This window comes from Spodoptera frugiperda, chromosome 5, assembly GCF_023101765.2.
Source record: "Spodoptera frugiperda isolate SF20-4 chromosome 5, AGI-APGP_CSIRO_Sfru_2.0, whole genome shotgun sequence".
Taxonomy (NCBI): domain Eukaryota; kingdom Metazoa; phylum Arthropoda; class Insecta; order Lepidoptera; family Noctuidae; genus Spodoptera; species Spodoptera frugiperda.
Window position 1 is genome coordinate 10,913,718 of NC_064216.1, and position 14,688 is coordinate 10,928,405.

At 35.3% G+C, this 14,688-nt stretch overlaps 2 protein-coding genes across 5 annotated transcripts in view; one reads left to right on the forward strand and one right to left on the reverse strand.

Annotated features, from left to right (window-relative positions):
• LOC118272073 (protein spaetzle 4) overlaps window positions 1-14,688 on the forward strand; it is a 484,075-nt gene that overhangs the window by 152,016 nt on the left and 317,371 nt on the right. The window lies entirely within an intron of this gene.
• On the reverse strand, window positions 1,210-3,245 carry LOC118271600 (ommochrome-binding protein-like). Its single transcript, XM_035587690.2, has one exon. The coding sequence runs from the start codon at window positions 2,935-2,937 to the stop codon at window positions 2,092-2,094; it is 846 nt and encodes a 281-aa protein (XP_035443583.1). The 5' UTR covers window positions 2,938-3,245; the 3' UTR covers window positions 1,210-2,091.

A 14,688-nucleotide genomic window follows, 5' to 3' on the forward strand; every position in this document is an offset into this window, starting at 1 on the left:
ATATATGCAGTATATCTCACGAGGTATTATAGGCCTTTAGGCTCTAACAGACAGTCAATAGGCAAGGAAAATATTTCTAATGTTTGTAATTCAAGTCAGTAAGACTTGACAACGTCGCATATAACATAGTCAAGCACCATTGTTTTACATAAAACAAACAAACAGAAATGTAAACAAACTTACAATGGTATTTCTCCATCTTGAAATATTTGTAACTAAGTACGTTACAATGCCGACAATTTCACAATATGAGTCCAGTGCAGACAATAACAGCGTGTTTATTTTGTAACGTCTGTGAAATAGCCACGTCAACGTGTGTGTAAACACTGACTAAAATACATCGCGCTGTTGACTTGTATCACTGGATGTTAACTAGGGCATGGATAGTATCCGGATTTGCTTCGAAATTATACAAACAGAATGCATAGGTATTCTGAGTCAATTGATTAATTTTATTGGTAGTACAAATTTAATGCCCGAATACTCAAACGCTACTCAATTTTAAGACGAAATTACAGAGATAGTACAATGCCGACAATTTCACAATATGAGTCCAGTGCAGACAATAACACGTGTTTATTTTGTAACGTCTGTGAAATAGCCACGTTGTGTGTAAACACTGACTAAAATGCATCGCGCTGTTGGTATCACTGGTTAACTAGGGCACGGATAGTATCCGGATTTGCTTCGATATTATACAAACAGAATACATAGGTGTTCTGAGTCAATTGATTAATATTATTGGTAGTACGATTTTCCCGAATACACGGAGCAACTCTTTGTGTGATCCACAAATTGTTGTTTCGGGTCTGGGTGTGATGTCCATGTGAACTTTGTATGTTTGTAAACGCACCCACGACACAGGAGAAAATCCTAATGTGGGGCAACGTTTTAACAAAATAAGCAAATAAATAAATAAATAAATAATAAGTATTCGGGCATAAATCTGTTAAAGTTGTAATTGATAAGCAAAAGAAAATATAGTTAATTTTAATGTCTAGAGGAATCACAAAAATCAATATACATTATACCGTATGGGGAAATCTCTTATGACTTAATGGGGAAATGTCTTATGACTTAATTTGAACCACATAATATCTGCGCGACACCGTTAGTTTGAAAATGATATTGCTTGATCAGCAGTTGAAAAAAATACAGTCAACTTAAAAAAATAGTAACCACCTCAAACATTAACATTTAGTATTAATAATAATTATGAATAGGTCAGGTCATCACCATTTGGCAAGAGGCCAGGAAGCAAAAACTATAATTTAATACATTCGGAAATAAAACGAAAGGCATTGCATTTAAGGCCATTTATTTAACTTCCAGACAGTTTTGATTTTCTTTTGGAACTAATGATCGCATACAATGAAACAATTTACATTCCTCTTTAAATATACAACACCACAACCATTTTTCTCCATCAGATACACATTAAAACTTGTGACATTTATATGAATTTTAAAATTGAAAACGTTGGTAAGTCCTTTTCCACCAGAGATGTGTACGACATACTACGTTGCTGTGGATATGTTTGGCTTCCACCAATTATATTCATTGGTACACAGCATAGCACTGGTGGTAACGGATTCAGGTAAGCTATGTTTTTTATATAGAAAGATGCGTGCTATAGATGGCTTCCCTACTATCATGCGCATCTTTCTTGCACAGCTTAGTATCAGTGGAAATGGTCACATAGTTTTACAGCTTAGCTATTACATTTTAAGTCTTTGACATTCAAGTATAATTATACTAAATAACTTATTATAATTTATTCCGTTGCATCAATAATCAAAATTACATTTTTAAATATTTAGTTATAAGAAAAAATATTTAAAAATATAAAAACCATGAAATGCACACAATAAGTATTATTATGTACATTTATACATAATCACTTAAAACTAACCTACATTAGCGTACTTACGTTTGAAAAACGTGTTGAAAATCGATTGGTTTTCGTCTAAAGAGATTTATTCGAGAGTACCTAAGATTTTATGAACCCGTTTTTTTTTTCGTTCTTCAACAGGTTTTCCATTTAATCCAAAACTATATGCAAATTCTCTTACTTATTATGTGTACATAGTTTTATTGGCCGTGATCATTTTCATTGTAATTGTCTTTTGATAGCGGCAGTAGCCTTATAATCTCGTGGGAATCCGAATAGATAATATTATTAGACCCATCGAACGTCATACCCAACACGCCCTGTACGTTGATAACTTTCTTCACTTTTTGCACCATTTTAGTGACCACAAATATACCATCCTCGCTACACACATGTACGACGCCGTAGTTATCCGTCGCAATCCCCAGAAATCTTGGGTGATCCCTCAGTAATACTGGTGAGCTGTCATCATGCTTAATACCGAACAAACCTGAGCCGTTGATAAAGAAAATGTTGTCTTCTCTATCCAAAACAAATTGATGAACTATATCACCCTTTAGTGAAGGAACAGCTCTTATTGTCCTATTCTCATAGTAATACGCGCTGAGACTTGGAAACTTGATGAAGTATATGTTCTTCTTGATGAACAGCCACCAGATGTCCAAGTTGTTGATGTTCAACCGCTGCAGGGTCTTGGTTGCTGCACTGTACTTGTAGATGCCGTGACTGCCTCCGAAGAACATTTCTCCTGTTGTATTGTCATTGGCTATAGCAAAGGCGTCCTTAACTCCTTTTAATACACTTAGATTTTTGGTTTCCATGTTGAGTATCGCCGGCACGTACTCTCCTTGTCCGAAATCGAAGCTGAAGTACAGCGTATTTGTGGTTTTGTCCACGGACAGCTGGTTGGGGCTGTGTGCAATGCTCGTTAAAATTTCTTTCACGAAGCAATGTTTCGTTGGGTCCGAGGAAACCACATCACAGAATTTAGTCCGAGCCTTCGCTTCGATACTCACTATTATAAACACCAGAGGGTACAGTTTCATCTTCTGTTTTGAATTTTCAACAAAATTGGTTCCACGATCAGGAATTATTGGCTCCAAATGAGATTGCACTTTTATGGAAGCGGGAATAGTTGGAACGTTAGCCGACGCAAATTACATCAGTTTTAAACAGAAACGTAGCTGGAATTTTATACTGGTTCAACGTATTTGCACTTTGTAAAGTCTGGCGGAATTTTATATAATTTTCGAAAGCACCACTTTTTACTGAATTAAGTGAAAAGGTTTTTCTTATTTGTGGAGATTTTTTTAAAGCACGTGTGTAGTGTGTGCGGTTTGAGTAACAATCCAACAATGTGTGGATGTGTTTGAACAGAATTATAACTGTTCACACAAACAATGAAAGTATTTGTAAATATTGCAGTTAATAAGATGTTTAGTAATATAATTGTTTGAACGGCGAGGGCTATTGAGTGTCGTCTCGGATGAATGGAACTGATTCATAAGTTTATTATAATTATGTGTAATCGACGGATATGTGTGGACTTGACTTATGACCTTGTTGGTTTCTTTCAGAAATGGCGGTGTTATGATATGTGATGGTATGGTCGTTGTTGTTAACCGCGTGGTATGTGTCGTTAAACGGTTTTGATTAGTGATTGCTAGAATATGATGCTGAAGACAAATCAGCAGACTCTGAAGAAGTTCAATTGGGTTAATCTCTTGCAAATTGCTAGCAAAAGAACAGGCTAGAACTGTGCCTGAAGTAACGCAAGAAACTTATTTTCGATCACAGGAGATTTTGTAGAATAATCATGATTTATATTACGAGTGCTTGGCTAAATAACTTGTTTTGTAAAAAATGGTCTAGATATTGATATGCGTATATCTATTATACACATAGACGCAGAATTGAGATTTATAGAACAACATTTATAAAAATAATTTCGAAAACCTTTTATGCTAAAAACCGAAACTGTCACCTCATTCATAACACAATCCTTTATTTTGGACACGCAATTATTATGCGATCGTATTCGAACGCAATAAAAATATCATAACAACGTCGAATGATGACTTATTCATAAATATTGCGCGTTAAAAAAGCGTATCACGTAATCTAAGTGATAAAAATCAGCGTAAAACGTAAACTATTTACGGGTGTGCTGTGATGCTGTCAAATGTCGCGCCATAAAACGGCTCGTCGAGTTTAATAGGCTCAGGTTATGGGTCTTTACTCAATTGTGATTGGCTCATTTGGGATATTAATTAAATCGTTATTTTAAATCTTATTAATTTCGCATTCTTTTTGGTATCCTGTCTTGCACATGCTGAACTGGTCCTATTTCATATATATATACATATACAATATATATAGGTATTATTATTATCAAATCTTTTCATGAACTGTACGTATACTTGTCATTTGTTATTTATTGCATGTAAAATAAATGTTTCCTCTTTCTTTATTTCTGTATTTCTTTTTAGCTAAAGCCAAAACATCACACATCACACATACATCAGGATTTAAAAAGCAGTAAAAAAGTATCTTAAAAATAATATCACTTATTTGGCAATAAGTGAAATTATTTTTGCTAATTTTGTAGTAATTATTGTGTGTACGAATTTCGAATTGAACTTGAAGCAATGAAACAGTAAGATTTTTATGGTATAAGCTGATTAACGAGCAGACGGATCACCTGATGGTAAGCAATTGCCGCCACCCAAGGACACCCGAAACACCAGAGGCGTTACAAGTGCGTTGCTGGCCTTTTGGGGGTTAGGAATTTGAGGGTTGTTGGGGAATTGAGGATTGGGAAGAAGGGCAATGGGCCTCCGGTAACCTTATTCACACAACGAAATACAGCGCAAGCGTTGTTTCACGTCGGTTTTCTGTGAGGCCGTGGTTTCACTGGCATGGTTCTCCCACACTTTGAACTAGTTACTACTAATTAAGTACTACTTATAAACCAATTTGTGGAAAAACAAAACCCTTATTAGACGAAAAGGTTCGTAACTCACATCGAAATTAAATTGGGAATTTAATTACTACGTGTGAGGAGAAATCTGTGTGCTTGGGGAGACGTAACTAGGTTCACGAGATTTGTATGTAAAACACGGACACGCCAGCTTTGAACGTTGTTAATGGGAAATGCTTTGGTTTCATTGTGTTAATATGTAATTAGTTCACGCCATATTGTTTTCATGTAAATTACATATTTAATGCTGAAAAGACGATGAGTAAACGTTATTCTTACGACAAAAAATGCTAAACAATGTTGTTTCTTTATTGATATAATAACATAATGTAAATGTAGAGTAATAAATAAATAAAGTACAAAGAATAATAATAATATAATTACTCCCTGTCTCTTTGTAATATTGAAATAACTGATTTTTACTACTTACATATTTATGAATGTAAATGTATGTATATATGTACGAGACATAGGTACACCAAAATATTTATTTTTACAATTTTTATTTGTCTGTCTGTCTGTTTGTTTTAGCTTATCTCTGAAATGGTACGACCGATTTTGATGGGAATGTTATTGGCAGGTTAGGGTACTTTTATTTTAGAAAATTGGAAGAAAAGATAAGTTATGTCACAAAACTCATATTCCATGCTGACGAAGTTGCACAAAAAATTACATTGTTTTGTTTTGGAATTATTTTTAAGTCACAAAGTCCGTAATCCATGCGAACAGAGCCAAGAAATCAGCTAGTTGTAACTATGTAAATAGTTATTTGTTTTACTTAGTTTACTCAGTCCCATTGTTATTTAACTGGTGTAATGTCGTTCATTCATCTTCGTCATATTGTCATACCTTTTAACATTCCTGGTAAAGGAACATACTGGTTATGCACCTACAATATAACACTTACTATTCACCAGCAGTGTTATTTATGAGTTTATATGGCACAATTTAAGAGTATGTCGTAACTACTGAGAAAATTTCAGCAAAACGCAACGATGCTATATCACACGAGACCTCCAGTTTAGCAGTCATACTTGAGACCACTTTACCAACGAGACAGCCCTAAATTCAAATAGTGAAAATTTCTGGGTGCCAAAAAAATAACCTACATTTATTACGAACATAAAAATCACCTTGAAAGTTAAATAAAACCTGGCAAACACCTTAAATACGTGTCATCCATAAATTAGAGCAATAAAGAAGATTGAGAGCGAACAGTTTTTGGTATTATTCGATTCTGTCCCCAATAGAATGGGTGAAGTTGGGAACATTCCGGGGAATTGTCAAATTGTCGCAATAAAAATTCTTAACACTGACGTTAGGTAATTTTATTAGGTCGTAAAACAGTACGTAGGCACAATGCGAAGGTTTGTTAAATACTTGATTGAATTGGCGGTTGATAATTATCAAAAATCACTTAAAGAATGAAAAGTAAGAATCGTAGCAATTGGTGTTTCATTGTCTCTGCCTATAAACGCACGGTTGGTGCGGTGGCTGGGCAACTGGCTGCCGCGCAACGGGTAGCGGGTTCGATTCCCGCACGGAGCAACTCTTTGTGTGATCCACAAATTGTTGTTTCGGGTCTGGGTGTCATGTGCATGTGAACTTGTATGTTTGTAAACGCACCCACGACACAGGAGAAAATCCTAATGTGGGGCAACGTTGAAAAAAAAAAAAAATGATTTTTAAGAATTATCCAAACTAACTTGAGTACAAGAAATTCTTTTGTCTTTTCCCTATTCGTACCGCATTCTAGTAGATACGTGTAATTTTCTTTTACCTATATAGAAAGTAACATCGATGATATTGCCAATTCTACAGAAATGTAAAGAATAAAGTGCTTCTGACTAGTTTGTTCTCCTAGTACTCACAACGACTGCTGTGAGAGAAAAATATTATTAACTTTTTCGAATGCCAAATTCGCATTCGTAGTACAAAGTTTTCTGTGCAGAATTTTTACTGTGTCTAGCAGTTTTTCTTTTTACTTTGCAATAAGTATATTACTTCGTGCTAGGTATACGTGTTACGAATATACCTTGTGTACTAGTAATCGGTATACATTTATGTTTGTTATTTGTGTTTAAAATATAATAATTAAATTTTACCCGCAACTTTACTCCGTTAAAAAAGGTCAAAATTATTCATTTCAAATAGACCAGGAAGGCACTTTTAAACGTCAATGCAAATATAATAATATTAAAAATATCTTTTTGTCAGTTAGTCCTCTAGTAAAGATTTGCTTGTTCCAAAGTGTAGATTCCTATGCAGAAGAACGAGCAAGAAACTTCATAGGTTACTCTTTTTCTATCAAGTTCGTAATACAATAATTGGTTACATTGTTTCGTTGGTTTAATTACCATATGAACTCTACATATTCTCCGTACTCTTAACCATAACGTGTTTCATATTATCAATAGTCTATAAGTGGCCAATGCTGACCCGACGCTTCTCACATGGAGAATGCACGCTTGCTAAAAGCGGATTGACGAATAAGAATAAGAAAGTATAAGCCTAGGTTTCCTCACGATGTTTTCCTTCACCGTTTGTAAGTGGCATTTAAATAATCATAGAAAGTAAAACACAACTCATTGACTGCCAAAAACTAAAACGGTTGATGGCCAATCCTCCACAAGGGTCAGTCAGTATTGACCTACAGGACCCAATGTATTAAGTAAAGTTCTTAATTACTAAGGTATCTAACTTTACCACTCTCTATTATTACTCTTGATACCAAATAATAATATGGTAGCAATGTAAGCTCTCAGGTATGTTACGTGCGTGTACCAGACAGCTGTACAATCGAACAGTCGAGCCGGATAAGTTAGATTAGTTTGTTCAGAGCGCAGCCAATGCGTTACAAACTATAATTTGTTGCTCTGAGTATACATGTATTACTTCTGGTTATACCTGTATTTGTTTAGTAAAGGTATATAGTACAAAATATGATTACGTTTAAGTGTGGGACAGTCATGCTTCGACACTAAATGGGCCGGCTCGACTGGAGTGATACTACGGTCCCACAGAAAACCGACTTGAAATAACGCTTACGTTATATTTCGCTGTGTGAGTGAGGTTACCAGAGGCCCAATTACCACCCTTCCCAATCTTTCCAATCTAAAAGGCCGGCAACGCACTTGTAACGCATCTAGTGTTTCGGGTCTAGGCGGCGGGGATTGCTTACCATCAGGTGATCCATCTACTTGTTTACTGGCTTATACCATAAAAAAGTAAATCAACAGTTCGTGACATTCTGGACTATGTGCATCCCCTATTTTAAATCACCTAACTGTCACGATGGGCAGAGCTGTAGTCTGTTCTACTGCTAAATGTGTAGTCTCTTAGTCTACTCTAACGAGGTAGTGACAAAAATAATCCCTTCTGCAGTCACATCAAGACCAGTACATGAAATATCAAAATTAATGAAACCTGACCTGTAATATTCAGACACAGTATGTTACTCCCACTCTCATGAACATTAAAATATTATGCATTTCACTTTAAATCTCATACTACTTTAGAGGACTTAATTAAAATATAATAAAATTTTAAAATGTTCAAGTTGTTTCACCTTTTCTACAGTCGCGTTCATTAAAAACTGCACGTTTGTCTCGCGTGGAGCGTAAACTGAACTTGTTTAATGTGGGTGCACTCTCTGTTTTTATTAGTAACTAACTCATATTTGCATGTGTATCTAGTTTCGTTATTTACCTATTTGCTTAAAGAACCACCTTTACTCAACTCAACTCTTGCTTGTTTAGTTTGTATCTCATTATCTAGAAGCACAAAAAATAAGGTATTTTTGCAATAGAATTTTTCGCGTAAGTGTTGTCAAAAAAGTCAAAGGCAAAATTATTTAATTCTAATAGACAAGGAAGGTACTATTGTACGTCAAAGCTAATATTCTAATGTCAAAATAAAAAATTTCTGTCTGTCGATCAGTTCTCGGGTAAAGCTATTTGCTAGTGAAGTGTTAATCACTCATCAGTTTGTCAACCTCACGTAGTTGACCCAAAATTATCACCAGCTATTAAACTAAAGCACAATTTTATCCCCTAAAATCGACTTTAAAGGACCTAATTTCAATAACTTAATCGTCTATAATAGATTATCATAAATTTCAAGTCTGGGAACTTGGTCAAAATTCTTATATTTTAAACGCGGATCACGTTTTAAGTTATAGATGCAGATTTTGGTGAGCCAAGTGTGAAGTTTTGTGGTCTCGCAGACGCCTAACTCAACCGTGACTGTATTCCAAAATGGCTTGTTTAAACTTCGTTGCATTTTATAAAAGAACTCGAGGATTTTCTTCTTCGCCAATTCTCCGGTTCAATGTTTTGGAAATATGTATGTGGATATGAAGGACTGGATATTTTGTTTATGTAAATAAGTATGCTTTGTAGTTTTTAGCATATTTCCATTTCGTAATATTGTTATCTAGAAGAGATATTTTATAATTCCTAAATGAGATTTTACGACGTGGTGTTGGAGGCGTATGCTAAGAATACTTTGGACAACAAAGTGCACCAATGCATTGATTCTGGCCCAATTTCGTATATAAAAGTATTCTTTCGTACTTTCGCAGTGGCGGTGAGAACCTAAAAAAACTGAATGTGTTTGGGAACACCGAAAGCAAGAGATCGTGCGGACGTTCCCCGACGAGATGGAGCGATCAGTTTCATCTTTAAAATTGTACACGGTTGTAAGAGACGCAATGGAAGCAGATCATCTTCTCCAGATGCACCCTGATGCTGACCATGATCCTCAGAAATGAGGATACTTTTCCCGAGCCGGGAATCGAGCTCGAAACCATGTTTTTACGCATAAATACAGAAAATCACCAACGAAAATGTCTTATTAAGAACTTCTTTAGAATACTTTCTTATTATTCCCAAGCTTGAAGGTAAATCATCACAATGAAAATAAGTAGACTTAGTAAATAAGTAACTAAAAACAAACTAAGTAAGTAAGCATAAAATAAAAATGTCCGCCATTGTACATTCTACAGTGTACCAGCGACTAATGGAAAATACATTTTGTTTGTACATTTTCGAGGAGCTGCATTCTGACGTCATTAATCTGTGCATATTTATGTAACGTATGAGCTCCACACTGTTGATTTTACAAGCTACACACAGCTACACATGAAACTAAACAAACCAGTATAAACTGACCTTTGAATGTGACTAAAGTATCATACAAAGCGAGACCATGATAAAGTGGTGCGTTTAGCTCGATGTGTACCTGTCTCCGCTTTGAAACATTATTGACTAGGTAAATAACACCATAGCATGCAAAAACCTAACCTAAGCTCAACAAGTTAAAGTTCATTTCACCCTGTACAGATCTCAGCACTAAGCATTTTCATAAGTCGGTAAGAATTTTCATTATTAAAAGTAGTTTTGTAAAAACGTGAAAGTTTCAGTTTTACAGTAGAGGATTGTTGTTGTAAAAGGTGTTATTTTTTTTTTGTTTTTGATTCGGTTGCGGGAGCTTTGTGATTGTTACTTGAAATGTACCCTTAGTACGAGTTTGCTTTACGTTGAACAAAAACGATACGAGAGCGCGTTCGGTACTCTGATTGGCCAGTGCGAATTAACCAACCAATCAGAGCGCCGAAGGCTTCTCCTGCTTTTCGATCTCGTAAAACGTAAAAGAAACTCGTACTAACCCCTGAATAAAAAGTTAACGGAAATATGAAACTTCAAACAGTTATAGTTTATAGTGTTTGACGATGATTTGCGTTTTATGGAGTTTTAATTAAGGCACGATTTAAGGAAAATATAGGAAGTAAAGTAAAGGTACAAGTTGGAAGCGGGTGACACGACGCACCAGCAGACGACGTTTTGTCGCTTCAAGTCGCCACGACAAGTCGTTACGACCTTTCACTGCAGCCATGGTTTCAAACTATAACATCAGCACTACTGATCCGCAGTCAGATGACAATGGCGTCTGCCGGTCGGCGACGCGTCGCTATAGTTTCGTGTCGCTAACTACGGAAGTAATTTCATAGAAAAGTATGAAACCAGTACTGTCGCTGCGACATGTCGTCCGCTTCCGCCTCAAGCCCTTTCCGTATTCTACTTAACTGTTACTACACGACTCATAACAACATAGCGCTTAACAAAACATAACTTACTTCATCAAACACATTCGTAATCCTAAAATCCACAACCAAAGTAATCTTAAGGAACTTTTCACCCCTCAAACATGTAGGGTAATCCCTTTATACCCCTTGTTACCCCCAACTAATCTTAGGAGTAAGAATATGTTGAGACAACAACTTAATAAAGTAATAAATTACCCACACGTTGCTCAAATTACGTTTTAAATCAAAATGGCGGGTGGCACAGGGTGGCAGACACAATTTTAATTTCACTAGGCGTTACAAAATCCTTGATTATTTTTCGGGGTACGGAATTAGGACGGATATTGCAAATGAGTTTTGAAAAATCTTTGTCCATTTTAATTAAGCTGGTAATTTATTTTTGGAATTTTGGACATCATCACCCTTTAATTTTGGTATGTATAATGAATCTAAACTATGCAGATTAGACAGGAACAAACAATTTTTCCTCTCTCAAGTCAATGAAATAATGAATTTATTTTTTGTTAAAAGAGCACTTTTGCACGTCAAAATTATTATATAAAAAAATCTACATAGATCGCCATTTCCTAATGGACTACTTTGAGAAGAAATGTCGAAACAAACTCAGAGGTCATTGTCGAATCCTCATAATAATATCTTAATCAGGCTCAGGGTTGTTACATCTGGAGCTGATGAATTGCTTTCATTGCACCGTCTTTTGACTATTTGAAAATACCAATATCAGCACTTTTACATAGTAAAATTATAATTAGGTCTATAATTAACTGTGAAAGGTAATTAATATTTTCATACATATTAATCCTTGTATGATAGAACTCGCTTGAAGTCCCTATACACAGTTTAAAGTCAGCGAAAATCTATTAATAGAAGATTGTAAATAAATTGCAGTAGATTAATGTGCCCGCAAACTGTAGGGCCACTTTAAATGAAGATGTGGGGGTGACGTGCTGTAGTGATGAAACAGAAGATTTAATTTATTGATAGATAACACTACTTCATCATAACATCTAGTTTGTTTTATAAGTTATTTTATGTTTTGTAAGTCCCTGTTATAGATAACAATATCAATGACCCGTGAGTGAGAGGATTTGCCATAATTTCTTCGCTTGGCGTCTGGCAAGCATTTTCTGACAAGCCTATACATATTAAACTGCAATTTCTAAGGGGAAGCACAACGATTTTGCTTTGAAAACAACAGAAAAAGGCTGCATTGACGTTACGAAATATATCATCAGCGAAAGTTTGTGAGTTTATGTCTTGGTGTGTATGTTTATTACTCTATCACGATACAGAAAAAAAAATCCTTGAGTGGGGCAACGTTTTTTTTAAAAAAGAAGAATAAAACTTATACTTCTGCGTAAACCTGTAACCTTGTTCAAAGAAAATTAATGAAAACGCAACGTCTTCGTAAAATAATTCATCTTTTCACCATCTGCCTGCCTCGAGCTCTTTTGATTGATTAATTGTTGTAATTTCGCTTTAACTTGCCTAAACGGTAATTATTGTATCGTTCAAATTATTTCTAAGAGATGTTGTACTGTTCTCTCTAATTGCCCACTTTAAACTCTGCCGATGACGTGGATACTTTATAGTTTTATTAATTTTAAAATAGTATTGACTGTGTTTGACGGACGGTTAAATTATTTATTTGAACAAAGCATCATATCAACAGTGTATATGTGGCTACTGCTGACCAAAGCTTCTTTTGACACAGAGAAAGTTTCTCAATTCGGGTTGGAACAAAGCATAGTGGAATAGAAAAAGTAAAATAAATATTAAGTAAATTTCTTGAAAATAGTATTAATAGGTTCGATTTCTAGGTGTTTTTCATTGTGTACCTTTTCATCAGATCAGTAAAATTATAAATTTTGTAAAATATAAATTCATTTATACCTATTTGAAACAATACCTTTCATTTACATTGTTGAAAGATATTTTTTCTTTTTTTTTTGTTCGAAAAAAAGAGCAGTACTACATCCAATTTATCGGCTTTTCAGAATAGCAGACATTTTTCCATAGAGGATATTTCCAGTCCCTTCGGGCGACGTCCGATGGTCGAACGCACACAGTTAGCAGGCGGAGATGAATAAAAAATAGAAAAGGACTGTCCCAATCACATTGGGAAAACGTAGGTTTTGAGAAATAAAATTGTTGAAAAATGTAAAACGTTTGCAAAAAGACAATTGGTAAAAATTTGCTGGATTTTTACTTATAATAATATAAACCATGCTCCCGATACTGGTCGGCTCCTATTTTTATATTTTTAAATGTTTTTTTTTTTTATTTTATAAGTAATATTAAAAAAGTAATTTTAGAGGCTTTTAAAAATAATGTAATGTATATAATATGGCTATTGGTGGCTTGGAGGTTTAAGACACCTATGCTTCTCATGTATGAGGGAGTTCGAAATCTACCAACGGCAAAGTACCAATGTGACGTTTTCCGAGTTATATGTACTTTCGAAGATTATTTAGACACTACTGACTAAAGAAAAACATCGTGAGGAAACCTAGACTTATAATTTCTGATTATATTAAGTTTGAAATCGCCAACCCGTATTGAGCAAGCGTGGTGATTAATGCTCAAAACCTTTTCCGTGCGAGAAGAGGTTTTTGGTTAGCAGTAGCCACTTATAGGCTATTGATGTATGATATGTGTGATAATTTGGCTATTACATAATTCTAATTTCATTCTTCTATGTGACTTTGAAGAAATGACACATCTGCTTTCGACAGTAAAAATGTGTATTTTCTGTAAAAACCCCCTTGGGGTAAAATAGACGTGATGTTATATCATTTCGGAAATCTACTCGGAAATTTGAATTTCCAATCACATCTTACATGGTATGGCAGGAAGGAAAATGTTACATACACATTCTTCTTGTTTTTATGGTATAAGTCGGTACACGAGCAGTCGGATCATCTGATGGTAAGCCATCGACGCCTCCCATAGACATCCGAAACACCAGAGACATTACAAGTGCTTTGTCGGTGTTTTGCGAGGCTAGGAATTTAAGAGTTGTTGGGGAATCGCGGATTGGGAATATTGTCACTCACACAATGAAGCGCAACGCAATTGTTGTTTCACGTCGCTTTTCTGTGAGGCCGCCTTATTACTCCGGTCGAGCAAGCCCATTCGTGCCGAAACATAGCACTCCCACACTTAAAGGTCATCTTGAGGTTAGGACAAATTTAATAGCGATACTTTACGGTTTTGGGTATATTTTAGGAAATAAAAATATGTTAGGAAGTTTATAGATACAAAATACTCCCTTATAAACATACTTATGGATCGATACTTGTAAATATTTCCCTGACGTAACCGCTATCCCTTGGGCATTGGAGCCAAATTCTTTGCGGTATACGAAATTCACGCAACAGTTTATATTGCCTAAAACAACAAGAAAACCTAAACATATTATCTGGTCCCTGAAAACTAAACAACCAAATATAAACATCGGTTGTAAGCACACTCATCTAGCCAAGTTTTTGCGATAGTCAGACCAAAGTCGGCAACGTTCGGGCAAGTTCGGGAAACTTCGGCAAACTTGGACGAACTTAGGACATTTTGGGAACAATAAAAGTTGTTACAAGTTAGGAGACTAATCTAGACGGTTTAGTTCGACGTTAGTATTTATTGTTAATGCTGTTTTTGGGAACTTTGACGTTTCTTTGTTTGATACCGACGACGATGTGACCTTCAGACTAGGGC